The sequence below is a fragment of the Mauremys mutica genome, chromosome 10 (assembly GCF_020497125.1).
Source record: "Mauremys mutica isolate MM-2020 ecotype Southern chromosome 10, ASM2049712v1, whole genome shotgun sequence".
Lineage (NCBI taxonomy): Eukaryota > Metazoa > Chordata > Testudines > Geoemydidae > Mauremys > Mauremys mutica.
The window spans coordinates 55459028-55477055 of record NC_059081.1 but is presented as its reverse complement, the minus strand read 5'-3'; the positions used below and the strand labels follow the sequence as shown (position 1 = coordinate 55477055).

Sequence of the window (18028 nt, the reverse complement as noted above, 5' to 3'; positions counted from 1 at the left end):
GAAGTGTTGATGATTAAGTGGTATGACTTGATGAATAGAAAACATAATATTGTACTAAATTATAGTTCTGACAACCAACAGCATTTTTAGCTTTTAATTAGAAAGAGGAGTTGTTCATTCACGTGTTCAGTTCCAGAAACAAAACTTCTTTGTATTGAGAAGTAGTAGTAACAATATACTCCAGGACTAGAGCTGGGTTGTGTAATACATAAATTAACTACCTGCTGCTGTCTTGCTATGGATGTGTAGGATAATAAAACTTATTTTCTTGACTCTGAAGTTTGTTTGGAGTTCCTAAATAGTTCACTGTATTCTAAATCATATTTTTAAGCACATAAAATTTCATGAAAACACTGTGGAAGGGATATGTTTTAAAGAAGTTAGTTGTTTTCAATGTTAAACTCAATGTAAACTTAGTAGGAGTGGGCGGGGGAGGTGGCTCTTTTACCGTCATCATATGTAATAACTGGTGTCACATTGCAAAAAAATTATGGCCACATTTTCAAACCATGGTGCATATTGTTAGACTCATGAATCCATATTAGGCACTTGACTAAAAGTTATTTGATATTCAGTGCTGCCTAGTACCTCTAACTTGCATTCACTTCATTGGGAATTATGGGTGCTCAACAACATTGAAATTCAGGTCACTTTTAGTTAGTTGCCTAAATATAGATTTAGGAGCCTAGCTTGAGGCACCTAAGTTTGAAAATGTAGGCCTATCTGTGAAAAAGAATGTCAGCTGTGTGCATATTTTTATATTCTCATATACCTCTGCCTTTCAGAGCTAGGTTTACATGCACACACACAGTATCTCAGTACACACTTGCTCTCGCCCTCTTTTACTAGGAAAATTCTAAACTATAGTGAACTTTGGTTTTGGTCATGAAATACAGGAAGTGGCCAATTTACTGTAGGGCCTGTTTAGAACCTGTACCTTTTCTCCTTCATATAAACTATCAGCTCCATCCTGCCTCTTGTTGCACCAGTATCTTTGGAATAAAGGGAGATCTATTAAGAGCTCAGTTAATATAGTTTATGATCAACCAGCTTGTATCACTTCTGAGCAACATGAATCTCATGCTGTCAGAGAACTGAGTGCTGTCTTCATAGCACTTTCAGTTTCTACTGGTTGAGGAAAAAGAAGATCATGCCCAGCATGTATTGCTCATTGTGTGAATTTTTACACCTAAGTACCTGATCTGGGCCCAAGTAAAAAAACTTTTTAAAATCTTATTTTTACAGACTTTCTATCCCCACTTTACATATATTATTGTATATTGTGATGAAAGTATAACAAGCACAGTTGTATTATATTTAAAGCTAGTTCAGAGTCTAAACTCAACAAGTTTATGGTCAAAGAAACAGAATGAAGGGCTTATCAAAGAGACTATTAAAACACACTGATTCTCTATCAAGCCCTTACACCAGTTAGAGCAGCCTAGGAACTATTAACCAGCTAAGCAGAGCTAGAGCACATTGTGATCTGGCTTCTCGTTCTTGTCCCTAACATGCTCCTTCCTAGCTGCAGGGATGGTGGCATAAGACTGGCTCTATGCCCACTGGAGGCTCCCCCACACCAGGAGACTCCCTAGGTAGGAAGATACAATCGGTCTTCACTTTGCACCACTTGAGTGGAATAAAGGGAGTGGGATAGAGTAGAGAATCTACCCAACTGTGGTTTTAAGTGTCTGTTTCTTAGTGCCAATTTTATCTCTGCAGCTATGAGGTGTGTCTCACATAAACAGCTTGACTAAAGTATTTTGGAAGGTCAACTAAAACATGTAAGTGGGGATCACTAGAATTTTCCCCACACTCACTATAGTGCATTTTGCCTCCTTCATATCTCTTCTTTTAGTAGAAAGGGGAAACCTGTGTCTATGTTCTTCGTATCAGCCTTCTGAAATTTCAAACAATAAAAAGCACCCTATCACTTTGAATAAACACAAATGTATATAAAAATTGATTTGCCATCACTTTTTACATTTCAAACATCTGGGTTATATTATTGTAACAGTTTTGATTGGCTGTTGTGAGAGAACACAACAAGATAGAAATTCTGTTTAAAATTTAGAATAGTTGCAACAGTTTGCAACATGAGGGAAGTGGGCCATGTCTTACACATACCTGCTTTTTTGGCTGTGGCATGCAGTCTAAGCTATACCATATGTGTTTTCAGTAAACCTGTACATGTCCATTGGCTTCACTATGCAGAATGTTCTTAAAGGAACTGTGGTTAGGAATCTTATTGCTCTGTTCACTTAGGGCTAAATCCTGTCATCTAGCATGCAAAGGGTGGGGGGAAAAGATATTTGAAATGAGCCTCTTTTCCTACATCCCACCTCTACACAACTAGCAAGAAATGTTGCATTTGCACAGTACAATAGTGAATTGTAAGTATAGCCAGATAACACAACAGCCCTTGCATCGTGTCCCCAAGGGAGCACAGTTTGTATTAGTGGGAGTATCTAGATTTGTGTCTGCTAGTGCCCATTCTGCCATCAGTGCATATGTGGAGGTGCATGTTGTTCCTGCCCACAGGAGCAAAAGAATGTTCCCCACAGTGTGTTGTCCAGCTGTTGTCAGAAATCTGCCCTGTGCAAGCAAGATTCCTGTGGCAGAGGGCACAACAGGCATCAGGCTTTCCCCAAAGATAGGATTTAATAATACTTAGTATTTACACAGTGCTTTAATATTTCAAAGTATTGTACAAACATTAACTAATTAGTCCTTTAAAAACCCTGTGATATACATATGTCAATATCATCCCCAGTTCACACAAGAGAACCAGGCACAGATAGGCTGAGACTTTGCAGACCACACTGCAGATCAGTGGCAGAGCCAAGATTAGACATCACAAATTTAATCTTAACCACCAGATCCCAAAAGGCTGATTAAATGAAAGTGTCATGGTCAGTTGCATATTCTACATGTGTGTTTACATGAGATATGGAAAATAAGTGCGCACACTATGATTTGTACATTAGACAGACCCTTTACATGTGGGGAGAAGACATGGTGCCATGAGTATAATGTGCTACAGCACATCTCTTTTCTGGGGAGGTGATTAAGAAGAGGGAGATAGGGAACCTGAATTGAACTATAAGGAATACATTTTCAAAATGGTGTCTTTATCATTGTGCATTTATATACTTTTCCCCCTTTATATCAAAGAGGCTGATGTAAAATCAAAGGAGAGTGAACTTTTCTTTTGAGAGGGAGAGACAAAGAGGAAAATCTTAAAACAGCACTTAAAAGTGCTTTTTAAATCTAAAAACTACCATCATGGTTTTGGTGTTTAATTCCAATCTGAGTCACACATTGATACTATTGAACAACATTGTCCCTTCCTTCTCTTCATCCACCAAACGTATAGTGAAAAAACTAGGAACTGTGGGGGGAGGGATAGCTCAGTGGTTTGAGCATTGGGCTGTTAAACCCAGGGTTATAAGTTCAATCCTTGAGGGGGCCACTTAGGGATCTGGGGCAAAAAATTGGTCCTGCTAATGAAGGCAGGGGGCTGGACTCAATGACCTTTCAAGGTCCCTTACAGTTCTAGGAGATTGGTATATCTCCAATTATTACCTTAACTCTAAAATGAACTAGAGGACTTTGCAGCAGGTGTTACTGCTGGAGAGTGTCAAATTCCAGTCAAAACACTCTCCTCTCTAGAGTCCGCAGTGGGATAGAAAACATGATACTGACAACTGTATCTGGGGCTGTAAGTGAGAAGAGTGGTTCTGCCTTCTGTAAACACTGCTTGATTTTCAGAGAGGCTGAGCACCCACATCTTCAACTGAAGTCAAGTAGGGTGACCAGATGTTCTGATTTTATAGGGACAGTCTTGATTTTTGGGTCTTTTTCTTATATAGGCTCCTATTACACCCCACCCCCTGTCCCAATTTTTCACACTTGCTGTCTGGTCACCCTAAGTCAATGGGAGTTGCAAGTACTAAGCACCTCTGAAAATTAGACCATCAACCTATTATGCAAGAGTATTTGAACTAGTGAACATGAAATAATTCTTTCTATCTGTGCAAAAGCTGTGGGTCATCTCCAGCACAAAGTAAAATGTGCCTCCAAAAGTACTTGTTTGTGTTTCTGCTAATTCAACTGGAAAATGTGACTATATTGAGCCATGATAGTTTGAGCACAACTCCGCAGTGTGACCAGGGGGAATTCTGCTAAAAACTAATGGCATAGTATGGGCCCTCGCTGTACACTGTTTGATTTACTTTGGGATGGGATACGGATAATATTAGTGTCTGAGGCCTTGTCTATACAAGGAAAGTTTTGTGTTTAACTAAAAGTGTGATTTTTAAACTGGTTTTGTTAAACTGGAACAAACCTCCACACGAACACTTATTTTGCTCTAAACCACACTTATTTCAGTTTAGCTTAAATTGATTAGGAACAAGTTACTCTTAAACCAAAATAAAAGTGTTCACACAGGTTTGCACTATTTTAACCAAATTGGGTTAACAATTGATTCAAGTTAAACCACTGCAACTCTTCCATGTAGACAAGGCCTGAATCCCAATTTAGAAAGAGTTTTTATTCTGTTCCCTTTTTGTCGTCTTCCTTTTCATCAGGAAGGATTGTTGGAGGTATAGATACAGACACAGCTCTTACGCTCTATTAATAAAGCCAGACAGATCATTAAATTGTTGCCAAACTGATTAAAAGTTACTCTGATCTTTCTATTTTGTAAGCTGTATAATTTTATCATTGTTTTTACTATCCCTGTATGATTCCTGGTCAACTATGCATCTGCTATATTTTGTATATCTGTACAGTGGGGAATATAGCTTTATTATATCTTTTGTGCTATATTAAGATATAGGTAAGTAGCTTATTTGTATGTATGAACACATGCATACTGAGTAACACTTGTGCATAATGTCCATGTTTTCTATTCATTCAATTCCTTTAGTGTCCTCGAATCCAGAAGTTATCAAGATCAGTTCTGTGTTGGATATAGCAACAAAAGTGGAAGAATATTACATCAAAGGATATGTTGTAGGAGCAATTCATCCTATTACATTACCTTTTGGGCGAAGAAAGCACTTCCCTGCAAGTTATTTGTATCGAGTGGTACTGTCACGACTCAAATTAAGGTAAAATATGCAGAGGAGAAAAATTATTTGAATTAAATGACATAGAACACATCACTTCATTAATATTTTAAAAATTTGCAAATGGCTTTTCAACATGGAATTTTTAATACTAATCAGGATATTAGAAAGCACCTTCAAGGATAAACCAAGGTCTGAATGCTCAAAAGGATTTAGGTGTTGTGCATCACAACGCCAAACTTTTGGGCACCTGAATAAATCACTGCAATTCAAAGTCTGAATTGTGGACCTAGGCTCCTGTACATGAATGGGGAGAGATAGGCACCTTAGAATACCATTCACAAAGGCCAGCAGGCTCTGCAGGGAACAGCATAAGCTAGCAAATGGGAAATGCTGACCAGAGGTGTGTGTTCTAAGCCTTACTTCTCACAGAGATAAGCACCTAAGACTGGGCTACAGAGAAGCACATCTCTGTAAGTCAGGAAAACGTCTTTTGAGTTAGGGCACCTATGCCATTTTAGCAAGTAGATGGATGTCAATCTGTCCTGCAGTGGCACAAGAGCATAAGTACCCAACCTCAGGGGAGACTGTCAAGAAGCAGGGCACAGACCCCGCACTGGTTGTGATTTCTATAACTAGATTTCACTAACCAATTATCAAGTGTATTATATCAGCTTTAACATAGAGCCACGTACATTCCCCTTGGGTACTCCGATCTGTCTTGCTGCCCAGGTAAGTCTACCTTTGATAGATGGTCCTTTACACCAAGGATCACAGCAATGTTAAGGTTGCTCCCAGTCTCAAAGGACAAGTCACTTACCTGCAGTCAATTGCACCTTAGATCTCACACCAAAGACAATGCTTGTAGCTAGTCCTATAATAAACAGTCTAAAGATTATTGTACAGGAAAAGGAAATGAGAGATCTTTACAAGGCTAAACCAGATGACATACACACAAAATGAGTTACAATCTTAAGTTTCATAAGATAATAGAAGCAAACTCTATATGTCCTTTAGGGCTAATCCAGGCTAAGTACTGGGGTTCTCTTGCTTATGCCTAGAAAACCTTACCCCTCAAAGTCCAGCAGAGAGATACAATTAAACTAACTTCTTGTTAGGAGTTTTTATTCCCTTCCCCCCTTTAGCTCTGAGCTGCAAACTCAGCAGATGGGAGGAATTCACTTGCATGACTCATCTTTATGGGAGAGAAATCAACAAATTGTTTCATTGTCTAATGTTCCACAATCCTTCGTCTGGTATTGATGGGTCTTCCCCGCTGGGCAGGACACGACACCTTGAGTGGGACACCAGCATTTCACACTAGTTAATGTCTCTCTCCTGTCCGGTGATGTACACAGTTACAGAGGCTTACAATACAAATGCTCAATTATCATCTTATAATATGGGATACAGATGTTGTGAGATTAATGCATGCAGCAGCTTACAAGCATTCCATAAAGTCTAAGCACTAAACACATTCTTTTAATTCTAATACCTATTTTAACAATACTAACACACAGGTGAGCCAGACTGATTCCAGCTACATATGTGTCAGTATTCAATTGAGGCATGGGGATCTTGGCGTGAGCTGGCACCTGGTCTGCCAGCATCATATGGGGGTGGGTAGGGAGGACCACCCTTGTAACATATAATCCAGTGGTTAGGGTACTCTCCTGGGAGGTGGGAGACCCCTTGCTCCAGTCCCCCTTCCACTTATGGGGGAGAAGCAGTTTAAACAGGGATCTGCCACTCAGAATGAGTGCTCTAACCAGTGGTCTGTGGGATATTCTGATGTAGGGAGTCTCTCCCTTTCTCCTGTTAAAGCTGTTGCACTGTGGATAAATAATGAAAGACCCACTGGATCAGGGGGACTAGATCCTGGGTTTCCCACATTGCGGATGAGTGGTCTAACCAGTAGGCTGCAGAGTCACTCATGCTTGTGCTCTCCAGCCTAAATAACAGGGAAAGACAAGCGAGCAGGAGCACACAAATGCACACACAAGCATGAGAATGACTTTATAGCCTGGTGTTTCAACCACTCACCCAGGATATATGTGTACGTTTTGTAGCGCTAATTGCATTCTTTGCAAGTTTGCCAGTTTCCCTCCACAAATATGTATATTTAATGGTAGAAAAACAAAGGGGTTGCTGTATATTGTTTTTGTAAATGAACATCTTTGTATGCTTTCCCTGTTTTCTCTATCTCAAATCTAAGCAGAGCAATTCTTTGTGCATGCCGTATACTTTACCTTTTAAATCTGTGTCCTCAAGATTAGATGAAAGGGAACTCTTAGCGTTTCTGAACAATTTTTGTTAACATACTCTGACTTCATCCACTTTGAAAAAGTGTTTTGTAATCTCTTACTTGATGAGTTTTCATTTACATCACTCTTGAAAATGTAAGAATGGTCAGGGGAATTCCAGTATTTTTAGGTACTAGTCCAAGTGAACTCAAGCTTTTTCTCAATCTCATTCTGCCTTGCACAGAGACAACTACGTGTGTCCTGAGCTCCTACATGACTGCTTTGAAATCTTCTATGGTTTAGTTTTCCTTACCCTCCTTCTGCCCCACTTCTTGTGCACCTGCTTAGAGGGGGTAGAGAAGTGGTACCAAGTGAACACCATTTGCTCTCTCCTTCATCCCTGGACCCAAGTTCCAAGGATTCCCAGCACAGTTATGCAGTGCAGTCTTATTCTCCTGCATAGTTGCATTAGAGCCGGACGCAATCTGGCCCTAAATAAATTGACAATAGAGGAAATTTCTTCTTAACCCTACTGAACTAGTGGTTGGTTTATGCCTGAAAGCATGAATTGTATATTCCTTTTCTTAAATGCTGTGAAAACAAGATACTCCATATAAGCTTCTAGGGCAGTGGTCACCAGCACGTCGATCCTAGAGGATCTCCCCGTCAACTGTGATCTCCAGCGGTGCAGTGTGACTGCCACTAAGGGAGACTCCTCTGCCTACCCCGGCCCCACTCCCCTCCTGAAAGCAGCCAGCACAGCCCTGCGGCCGGGAAGACAGGGGTCTCCCTCCACGCACCGCTCCTGCCTGGAAGCACGGCCCCCGCAGCTCCCATTGGCTGGGAGAGCTGCGGGGGCGGTGCTTGCAGAGAGGGGCAGCACACGGAGCCACGTGCCCCCCATTCCCCTCCAGATGCCACAGGGGTGCATTGGCAGAGAGCCTGCCTTAGCCTTGCTGCGCCACCAACCAGGAGCCGCCAGAGGTAAGTTCTGCCTGGTGGGAGGCCACACCCTGACCCCCAACCCTGAGCCCCCTCCCGGAGTCAGCACCCCATACCCTCTCTTGCACCCCAACTCCCAGCCCTGAGCCCACTCCCAGAGCCAGCACCCCGTACCCCCTCCTGCACCCCAACACTCCGCCCCAGCCCGGAGCCCCCTCCTGCATCCAAACTCCCTTCCCCAGGCTCAGCCCAGAGCCCCCTCCCACACTGCAAACCCCTCGGCCCCAGCCCAGAGCCCACATTCCCTCCTGAAGCCCAACCCCCTGCCCCAGCCTGGTGAAAGTGAGTGACGGTGGGGGCAGGGGCTGCTCTAGGAATTCCGCCACCCCAAGCAGGGCGGCGCGCCGTGCGGGGCGCTCTGGCGGTTGCCGGTCCCGCGGCTCGGGGGGACCTCTGGCAGACGTGCCTGCGGAGGGGCCGCTGGTCCCGCGGCTCTGGTGGACCTCCCGCAGGCACGCCTGCGGATGCTCCACTGAAGCCACAGGACCAGCAGCCCCTCCGCAGGCACGTCTGCGGGAGGTCCACCGGAGCCGCGGACCAGCGGACCCTCCGCAGTCATGCCTGCGGGCGGTCCGCCGGAGCCACCTGCTGCCCTCTTGGCAAAATGCCGCCCCAAGCGCGCGCTTGGCGCGCTGGGGTCTGGAGCCGGCCCTGGGTGGGGGAGAGCAAGCGACAGAGAGTGGGGGGATGGAGTGAGCGGGGCTTTGGGGAAAGGGCAGGGTAGATTCTGGGTTGCCCTTCAATTCAAAAAGTGATCTTGGGCATAAAAAGGTTGGAGACCAAGTTCTAGGGGGATATGCCTGTGGCCACTATGCTCTTTACTCAGCCTTTACATCAGGATAAAGCACTTAAGTCTGCTTAGCAAAGCATCAGTGTATAGACTCTGCTGAAATGAAGTTCTCACACTTCATTTCAAAGAAGGATGATAGGCTGTGCAATGGAATGGTTAGCAGAGTTATTTCCATTATCACTGTAGCAATTAGGGGTTATGTAAATAATTTAAAACTGATATTTTTATGTATAGAATGTTAAAATGCCTAAAGCTGTTTGTTAACAATGGAATTTCATTAGTGCCTAGGGCAGGCACAAACTCTGCAAATTTACCTAAGAACTCTACCAATACATTTACATTCTGACCTTCAATCCACTGTATATTCCAGTTCTGTGCATCTCTTGAACAAAGACTACTCATGCCAATTTGTTTGGTGGTTTTGTTATGCAGATCAATGGCAGGAAACCACAGAGCATAGATTTTGATTTGTAGATTTATTGCTAAATTCTCTGGTTTTCTGCTGCCCTTTTGTACTTGTCACAAAGGGATCATAAAGTCAGCATAACCAGCCTCTGGCAAAGATCTACACCACCCACTTTGCAATTCCCAGCATAAGAGACACATAGAAAGTAAGGATGGGCAAAAGGGGCAGGGCTGCAGTGCTCCTGCTATCCCCAGCCACCATAATAGTCCTGTGGAGATGTGAGCACCTGGATGCAATTTAGAGCAGCCCTGAAACTGCTCTATGGGCTGGTCAATTGAAGCACTTAGCAGTAAACAGGGTGTAAATCTACCCCTCACTAGCCTGTTGCACCCTAAGTGGCCATGTGGACCCTGCTACTGTGCATCTACCCCACCTCCAAACAGAAATAGCCCAAAATCTCTCTCTGTGGGCTTTTTCTGAGAGCCACATTCCCAATGCTTGTTCTGGCTGTGTTTGACTTTTTACTGCTTCTCTGTTTTTCCTGACTCTCTCACACACAGACACATCATTCTAAACCCTCTGCCCCTATTCACCTTTGAGTTTATCAGACCACTGTGGAACCTGCTTGGGCCACATGATTCAGCTTCTACTGCAGCCTTGCCTTTGTTTTGGGCAGAGGCCGCTGAAGTTTCAGCTATCTGGTTCCACAAAGAAACATAATTGTTTCTAACATTTATCCCAAATGAGTGGCAGCTGTTACACCCACCAGTTTCAATGGGGTTTAACCCAACCCAAAACATTAGTTACCTTATGAGTATACATTATAAGTATTGATTTAAACAAAAACAAACTGAAAAAAGCTGTAGTGTGCCTTCTATGGAACAATCAGTAACTATTAAGGCACGCTAGCTTAAAAATACCCAGTTACAAGCTTCTCTTCCAGTTGCCTCAATCCCACATTCATTCATGGATGCTTAGATTTACAGAGCAACAGTGAATACTTCCTGCCTTGTCTTAAACTTAAAACAAAGGGAGTCCTTCGGTTACAAGGTTGCAATTTGGTCACTCTCCTGTTTGTTCTAGCTATTAAGGAGCAAACAGATGTGCCTGTAGTGGGCATTCTTTGGTTAGTTGCCTTCAATCAGCTCCTGGAGTGAATTCATTTGCAATGTGATTCTACATTGAAATGTGACACTGTCAAATTATATTTTGGGTTCAATTTTCTCTCAATGCTTGCAGGCCAAACTGGCTCAATTGACTCATAAAATCATACATTTTCTCATAATCAACCATGCATACTAAACTTGGGATCTAATAATCAAGCTAGGTTAATTCTGACTTATACAGCATCTTAAATCAAAGTTTCTACAATCTAGCTAAAAGTTCTGCTGATACACAAGTCAGGAAACAACCCAATTTACTCTCACACAGCTGGAAAGAGGATGAGGAGAGTAGTGAAAACTGTGACTGATATTCTGTACCTCTAAGAGATGCAGCACAGAAAACTTTATACTGCTTTTGCACCCTCCCTCTTCAGGCGTCTGACGACCAGGAGTTGCTCTAAATTACAGTGCCCCTGCCCGACCACGGCAGCATATATTTGCCATTGTAAGAGGGAGAATCCCTCCCCACACTCCTTTCTCCACATCCTTGCACTATGGGGATTCTACTGCATGCTTCCCCCTGTCCTGAAATCCCTGAAAAGCTCTTGCATGCTCCACCAGGATCCATGAGTTTGAGTAAGATGGCCTGGGGGAGAAGGTACCCCCACCTGATACCTCCCCACAAGAATCAGTATTTACACTCTGTGCTGTGGATCCCCATGAACACATCTCCTACAGCTGTGTTTGTGTAATGAAAATATTGACAATTTAAATTGACAATGTATGTACTGTATTGCAATTCTTAAAGACATTTTTCCAAGTAAGCAACTGAATAACAAACATACTGTGTAGCTAAATCTCTCTATTAAAGTAATTTTAGTCACTCCATGTATGCTTTTTTAAGAAGAGATCTTTAATTTATAACTATACAACACTGATTATACCATATAATTACTTGATGTAAATTGTAAAATATTGTGTTTGGAAATGACTGTCATATCATACAAATCTGAACTGAGTACTGTGTATGTAGAACTCCAGAATCATGGCTATATTTTTGAGATTAAAATGACACTGTCTAGAACTATTAGCATTTTACGTATATTCACATACATTTATTTACATTCGATAGTGTAAGCTAAGGTTTGTAACATTGTATGTTTCTATTATTTGAGAACACATGGGATTTATTTGCTAAGAAAACAATGCCTTTTCAATAAAGTACTTTAATGTTTCAAGAAATGGGTACAAACTTATACTCATTTAATATAGCTTTTGTTTGTACTTTCACGATAAGACACAGTACCTGATATTTTGTGTAAACATAGGGAAGGATCACTTCTAAGCAGAAGTGTGAAAAAGGTATTAGCAAGATTTCATTCATAACTTTTTTCAAAAAAGAAAAGAATTCTACATGCAAGCATTTTGTGTAAGTTAGCAGCAAGCTGCTGACAAAGTCTGCTTTCTTTCTGTGTTCCAGCCCAAAGCATACAGCACCCAGAAGACAAAGACACCCCAGGCTTGTGATTGAGGAATGTCCTTTAAAGTATGAAACACTGACAAATGAGGTAGTGAAAGGATTGTTAGAAAAGGTATGGCAGTTTTTGGAAAAAAAATTTAACTTCTCTGCTCACAATATTCTTAACTGTAGCATATGTATTTACATTTACAGGTGAATTATTTTTCAATTTGCAAATTTTAACCTTGTTTTCTGGCTTATAAAAACTACCAAGGCACTCGTTTAAGTGAAGCCTGGTCTACACTACGCGTTTAAACCGGTTTTAGGAGCGTAAAACCGATTTAACGCCACACCCGTCCACACTAAGAGGCCCTTTATATCGGTATAAAGGGCTCTTTAAACCGGTTTCTGTACTCCTCCCTAACGAGAGGAGTAGCGCTAATATCGGTATTACCATATCGGATTGGGGTTAGTGTGGCCGCAGATCGATGGTATTGGCCTCCGGGCGGTATCCCACAGTGCACCACTGACCGCTCTGGACAGCAATCTGAACTCGGATGCAGTGGCCAGGTAGACAGGAAAAGACCCGCGAACTTTTGAATATTTCCTGTTTGCCCAGCGTGGAGCTCCGATCAGCACGGGTGGTGATGCAGTTAAAAATCAAAATAAAGAAAGAGCTCCTGCATGGACGATGCGGACGTGATCGCTGTAAGGGCAGGCAAATCTGTTCTATCAGTGCTCCGTTACAGAAGACGAAATTCAAAATCATTTTTTAAATATCTCCAGACAGATGCCATAGCAGGAACTCAGCGCACTGCTGCGTGACAAGCGTAACGGAAAGCCAAAGAATCAAATGGACGCTCATGGACTGGAGGACTCAAGCTATCCCACAGTTCCTGCAGTCTCTGAAAAGCATTTGCATTCTTGGCTGAGCTCCAAATGCTTCTAGGGTCAAAAACAGTGTCCGCGGTGGGTCAGGGCATAGCTAGGCAATTTACGCACCCCCCCACCCACCCCCAGAAGTGAAAGGGAAAACAATACTCTCTTGACTCTTTTACATGTCACCCTATCTTTACTGAATGCTGCAGATAGACGCGATGGTGCAGCACTCAACACCAACATCCTTGCTCCCCCCACGCTATGGATGGCTGATGGTACAATACGACTGGTATCCGTCCTCATCATCAGCCTATTGGCACATGGGGCAGTGCAAAAGGACTGGTAACCATGCTGACTAGCATCTGTTAGGTCGATCAAGGGCGCCTGGCCCTAATTTTTCTTGGTAGATGGTACAGTATGGCTGATAACCATCGTCATCATAGCAACAGGGGGCTGAGCTCCATCAGCCCCCACCCTTCATGTGTAAAGAAAAGATTCAATTGCCCCTGAACTAGCAGAGGGATGCTGGGCTCCTCTCCTACACACTCCTTACTGTCCTGTCTGGACTATCATAGCAGCTGGAGGCTGCCTTCCACTCATATCTCACTAACAAGTCACTGTGTCTTATTCCTGCATTCTTTATTACTTCATCACACAAGTGGGGGGACAATGCTACGGTAGCCCAGGAAGGCTGGGGGAAGAACGGAATCAACAGGTGGGGTTGTTGCAGGAGCACCCCCTGTGAATAGAATACAGCTCATAATTTCTGCAGGATCTGACACAGAGCAGCTGTGCTCTCTGGTTCTCTGATACAGTGGTTCTCTAGTACACTTGCTCATATTCTAGGCAGGACTGATTCTATTTTTAGATACCAAAAAGGAGGGATTGACTCAGGGAGTCATTCCCAATTTTGGCTTTTGCGCCCCTGGCTAAGAGCAGCCAGGGGCACTTATGACAGCAGCAAATGGCACAGTGCAAAAGGACTGGTAGCCACGATCATCTTATTACCAATTTATGGTATGGTAGATGGTACAATATGGCTGATAACCATCTCTGCTATCATGCAAAAGCAAAAGCATGCTGCTGTGTAGCGCTGCTGAATCGCCTCTGTGAGCGGCATCTAGTACACATACAGTGACAGTCACAAAAGGCGAAACAGGCTCCATGATTGCCATGCTATGGCATCTTCCAGGGCAATCCAGGGAAAAAAGGCATGAAATGCTTGTCTGCCGTTGCTTTCCCAGCGGAAGGAGTGACTGACGACATTTACCCAGAACCACCCGCGACAATGATTTTTGCCGCATCAGGCACTGGGATCTCAACCCGGAAATTCAAAGGGGCGGGGGAGGCTGCGGGAACTATGGGATAGCTACGGAATAGCTACCCACAGTGCAATGCTCCAGAAATCGACGCTAGCCTCGGACCGTGGACGCACACCACCGATTTAATGTGTTTAGTGTGGCCGCGCACACTCGATTTTATACAATCTGTTTTGTTAAACCGGTTTATGTAAATTCGGAATAATCCCGTAGTGTAGACGTACCCTTAGAAGGAAGTGTTGCTTTTTCCCCTTCAGCACTTCGGTTTTTGTTTAGCACTCTGTCTGTAACCCATTGAACTCAAACGGAGATTTCCACTGATGTCAGTGGGAGCAGGTTCTGACCTTTATTTTGTTATTTTTCATGTTTTAGGCAACAGTAACCAACCTTTCTGTAGGGATATGCACATATAGTAGCTCCTTCTAAAATTTTGATGTAATATTGTATTAAATTAAAATCTGAAAATGCATATTTATTTGTTCCTTGTTAAGTAATATACTCAAATAAAACTGACATCTGTAGATGGATTTTCTAAGCAAGGACAAATAGATTGTCTCATCTCATTCCGTAAATTACAATAGGCATGCAAAAGTGTTGCTTTTATAGAAGTATTTACCTTTGATTACTTGTGCAGTAAATCTTTTCAAAACTAAAGAACATTAAACTTCCACTCTAATAAACTTTGTCTCTCACTTCCTCTGCTAAGTTGAAGACAAGAAAGTTTTGTTATTACAAAAATTATAATAATATAGGTGTCTAAATTAGTTGCTAGGGAAAGTTTAAAGGAAGAGCATCTTTAAAATATTTTAAGATTGTTGAGGTTGTGGCTGAGAGATCTGTTTAGAAATTGTAAATGGCTGTATTAGAAGTACTCTGTGAAGTAATCTGAATTTAAAATGAGACAGTTTCATGTTTATACCAATTTGCTTTGGTAAGTCAGATATACATTAATAACTAAATAAATATATTAAATGATAAATAAACTTAAAATAAGCATTTGTTCAGTCTTGTACAAGGAAATCTGAAGTATAAGCATTAGGGGAAATATTTTTATTAGTCAAAAAAGTTATCCTTAAATTCAAATCTTTCCAGTATTTTTAAAAATGGTTTAGTCAATAACCCATGGTTAAATATTTTAAAAAGTTTAAAATGTAGTAATTTGGAGGGGGAATGTCTCTTGTGCTTCTAAATCCTTTAGACACTTTTAAAAATCTCCCCCAACATTGCTTGCTGCCCTCAAGATAATTTTGGTTCTGTTGCAAAATGGATACCATTTTTTATCCCAAGTGGCTGCATTTTAGTGAGTTGTGAAGTTCACAGACACATAATAAAATGTTTGTTATTCTTCTACATGAAAGGTGCTATATACATTTAAGTTGTTATTACTAGCTAGTATTTTAACACATTTCTTGGGCAAATCATAGAAGCTACCCTGTTTGGAGAATTCCTGTTGACTTCAATGCATGGAGAGCTTGCAGAATCAAGCGAACTGATATTTGCCTTAAAATATATAACTTGAGAACTCCACAATCCTTAAGTACATTGTGTCTTGGATATATTTGTTTGCAAATCAACATCTTCATTTATGGAATATGTGTGACATACAGGTGTCCTATTGTCGACCTGTAAATTCACAAAGTTTCAGAATAACTCTATTTTATACATGCAGGTCAATGAAGCTGCTAAAAGAGGGAAGAAGTTTGTTGGATTTATAACACAGCATTTTCCTCAACCTAAATTCTGTAATGGAACAAACACAGATGGAAATGTGGACTCTGAATCAGCACTAAGTATAAGGAGTAGAGAGCACAGGAAATACAATTATGACGAAAACTATAAAAACTGGAATGAAGGGACTTTGAGTGGTCAGTCATCTGAGAGTGGAATAGAGGAAGAAATTCAGCCAGAAAGGGGACAGTTACAGGATGCTGATTTCCCCAGCCCTACTAAACCAAGAAAAGGAGAAGGTAATAAAACACTACCTGTCTATTGCATGAGCAGGATAATTACATTGACTTGTAGCAAAAAAGGTTAACAAAAATGTAAAGCAAAAATTATTATAGTATATTCTAGCTTATGAAATATAGGTTTTAAAGATCTCTAAGTTTAAATACATATTCATTTTTAAAGCAGCTTGACAAATAGAAAACAATACTAATTTTGTCTTCTGTAGTATTATCCAATATTATGTAGAAATTACCTCTCTTCTCATATCGCCACAGCTTTAAGTGAACTGTTAAAACTTTAGACTGTTAAAGCATAGACAGTGAAAGCTCAGTGTTTTTAATATTGCAGGCAGATAACTTTGTATGACCAGTGTGTGCATAAGAAAACAACTGTGTGTGCCTGAAAAAGTGTCCTATCAAAGGATGAAATTGTGTTACAAGATTTATTACCCTTATTAATCAGCAAGAAACTTTTAATAGGCCCCTAAGATTACACCACAATGATTCAAACTCCCTAACTTGAATTAAATTTAAGACAAATTAGACCTGTTAGGTGCTAGGGATATAATTCAAACATATTCCTTTCCATCCCATGTAATGCATAGCAGACTAATCTATTCATAACAGACTGATTTTGGTAACATACCTTCAAGAGGTACCCTGAGGGAACTCAATTTAATGGAATAGTGAAATCAAAGAGAATAATAGATAAAGAATTTATTTACATTAGAGGAAACGTGCATAAAAAGTGGATTATACAGAAAAGTCATTGGTGAACATTTTTGTTAATGTGGCAGAAAGCTTAGTTACAAAAGGAAGATGTAAAGATATTAAAATATACAACCCATTTTGTTTGAGAAGTCATCTAGAACACTGTGACTCTGGATGTTGCATCACATCTAGGATCACTATTTGTTGCATCACAGGACCAGGAACGAAGTCTAACAGTCAAGTGTGATCACAAGCAGAGAACTTTTTATTCCACTCCAGCAGGCTCTTATATACAATTATATTAGGCAATCAGGCAACGACTAACAGGTTAATTAGATCTACACAGGCACAGCTGTGACCTCATAGGATAATTATCATCCTACACACCTGTCTAACTTTCCCAGCACAATCAACTCATCCCAGAAGCCCAAACATCTCACATTCCTTTTCCCACATCTCCCCCCTGTATTCAAAATCAAAAGGAAAGGGGAAAAGAAAGAAAAAGGGAAAAGAGAAGAATAAAGGTATTAACAAAACATTTCCAACTCATGACAGCATAATACTATAATCTATCACAAACCAAAATTAAAACTTTATAGAACCAACCTATGACCATGCAATCCTTAACATATCACAGATTAAGTAGCTACAAATTATAACATTTATCACAGAAGACACAACTTCCAAAACCTTTAACATACTTTGCTTTAAAACGATCTCCTCACCTCATTCCTTTAAAAAAGGATTTAATTTTCATATTAACAAAGGTAGCTTAAACCCCAAAAACACCAAACAAACAAAAACAAAACACAACAAACAAATGATGTAAATTCTGCAGGATTCCCCCCTCTCTGTTACACACCAACTTGTGCTGTTACCAAAGTATCCCTCAGATGTCAGGCGATCAAACTGATACTGAGGGTGGGGGGATTCTAAAGAAAACACATCAAACCACATAACAACACAACAATAATTCTGGCCAGAAGACAAACAACACAAAACACAACAACATACTCTAAATAATAATTGCATGGTACACTGAATGCTATACAGCCAACACAAAATCTCTTTCAGGCACAACAAAAATCATTTCAA

At 41.2% G+C, this 18028-nt stretch overlaps 1 protein-coding gene across 1 annotated transcript in view; it reads left to right on the top strand.

The window, feature by feature from the left end:
• Positions 1-18028, top strand: part of RFTN2 (raftlin family member 2) — a 58021-nt gene that overhangs the window by 1147 nt on the left and 38846 nt on the right. The window contains exons 2-4 of the mRNA XM_045032967.1: positions 4934-5117; positions 12100-12211; positions 15946-16243. Of these exons, the coding sequence (XP_044888902.1) occupies positions 4934-5117; positions 12100-12211; positions 15946-16243 (594 nt within the window). The remainder of the gene's footprint in view (positions 1-4933; positions 5118-12099; positions 12212-15945; positions 16244-18028) is intronic.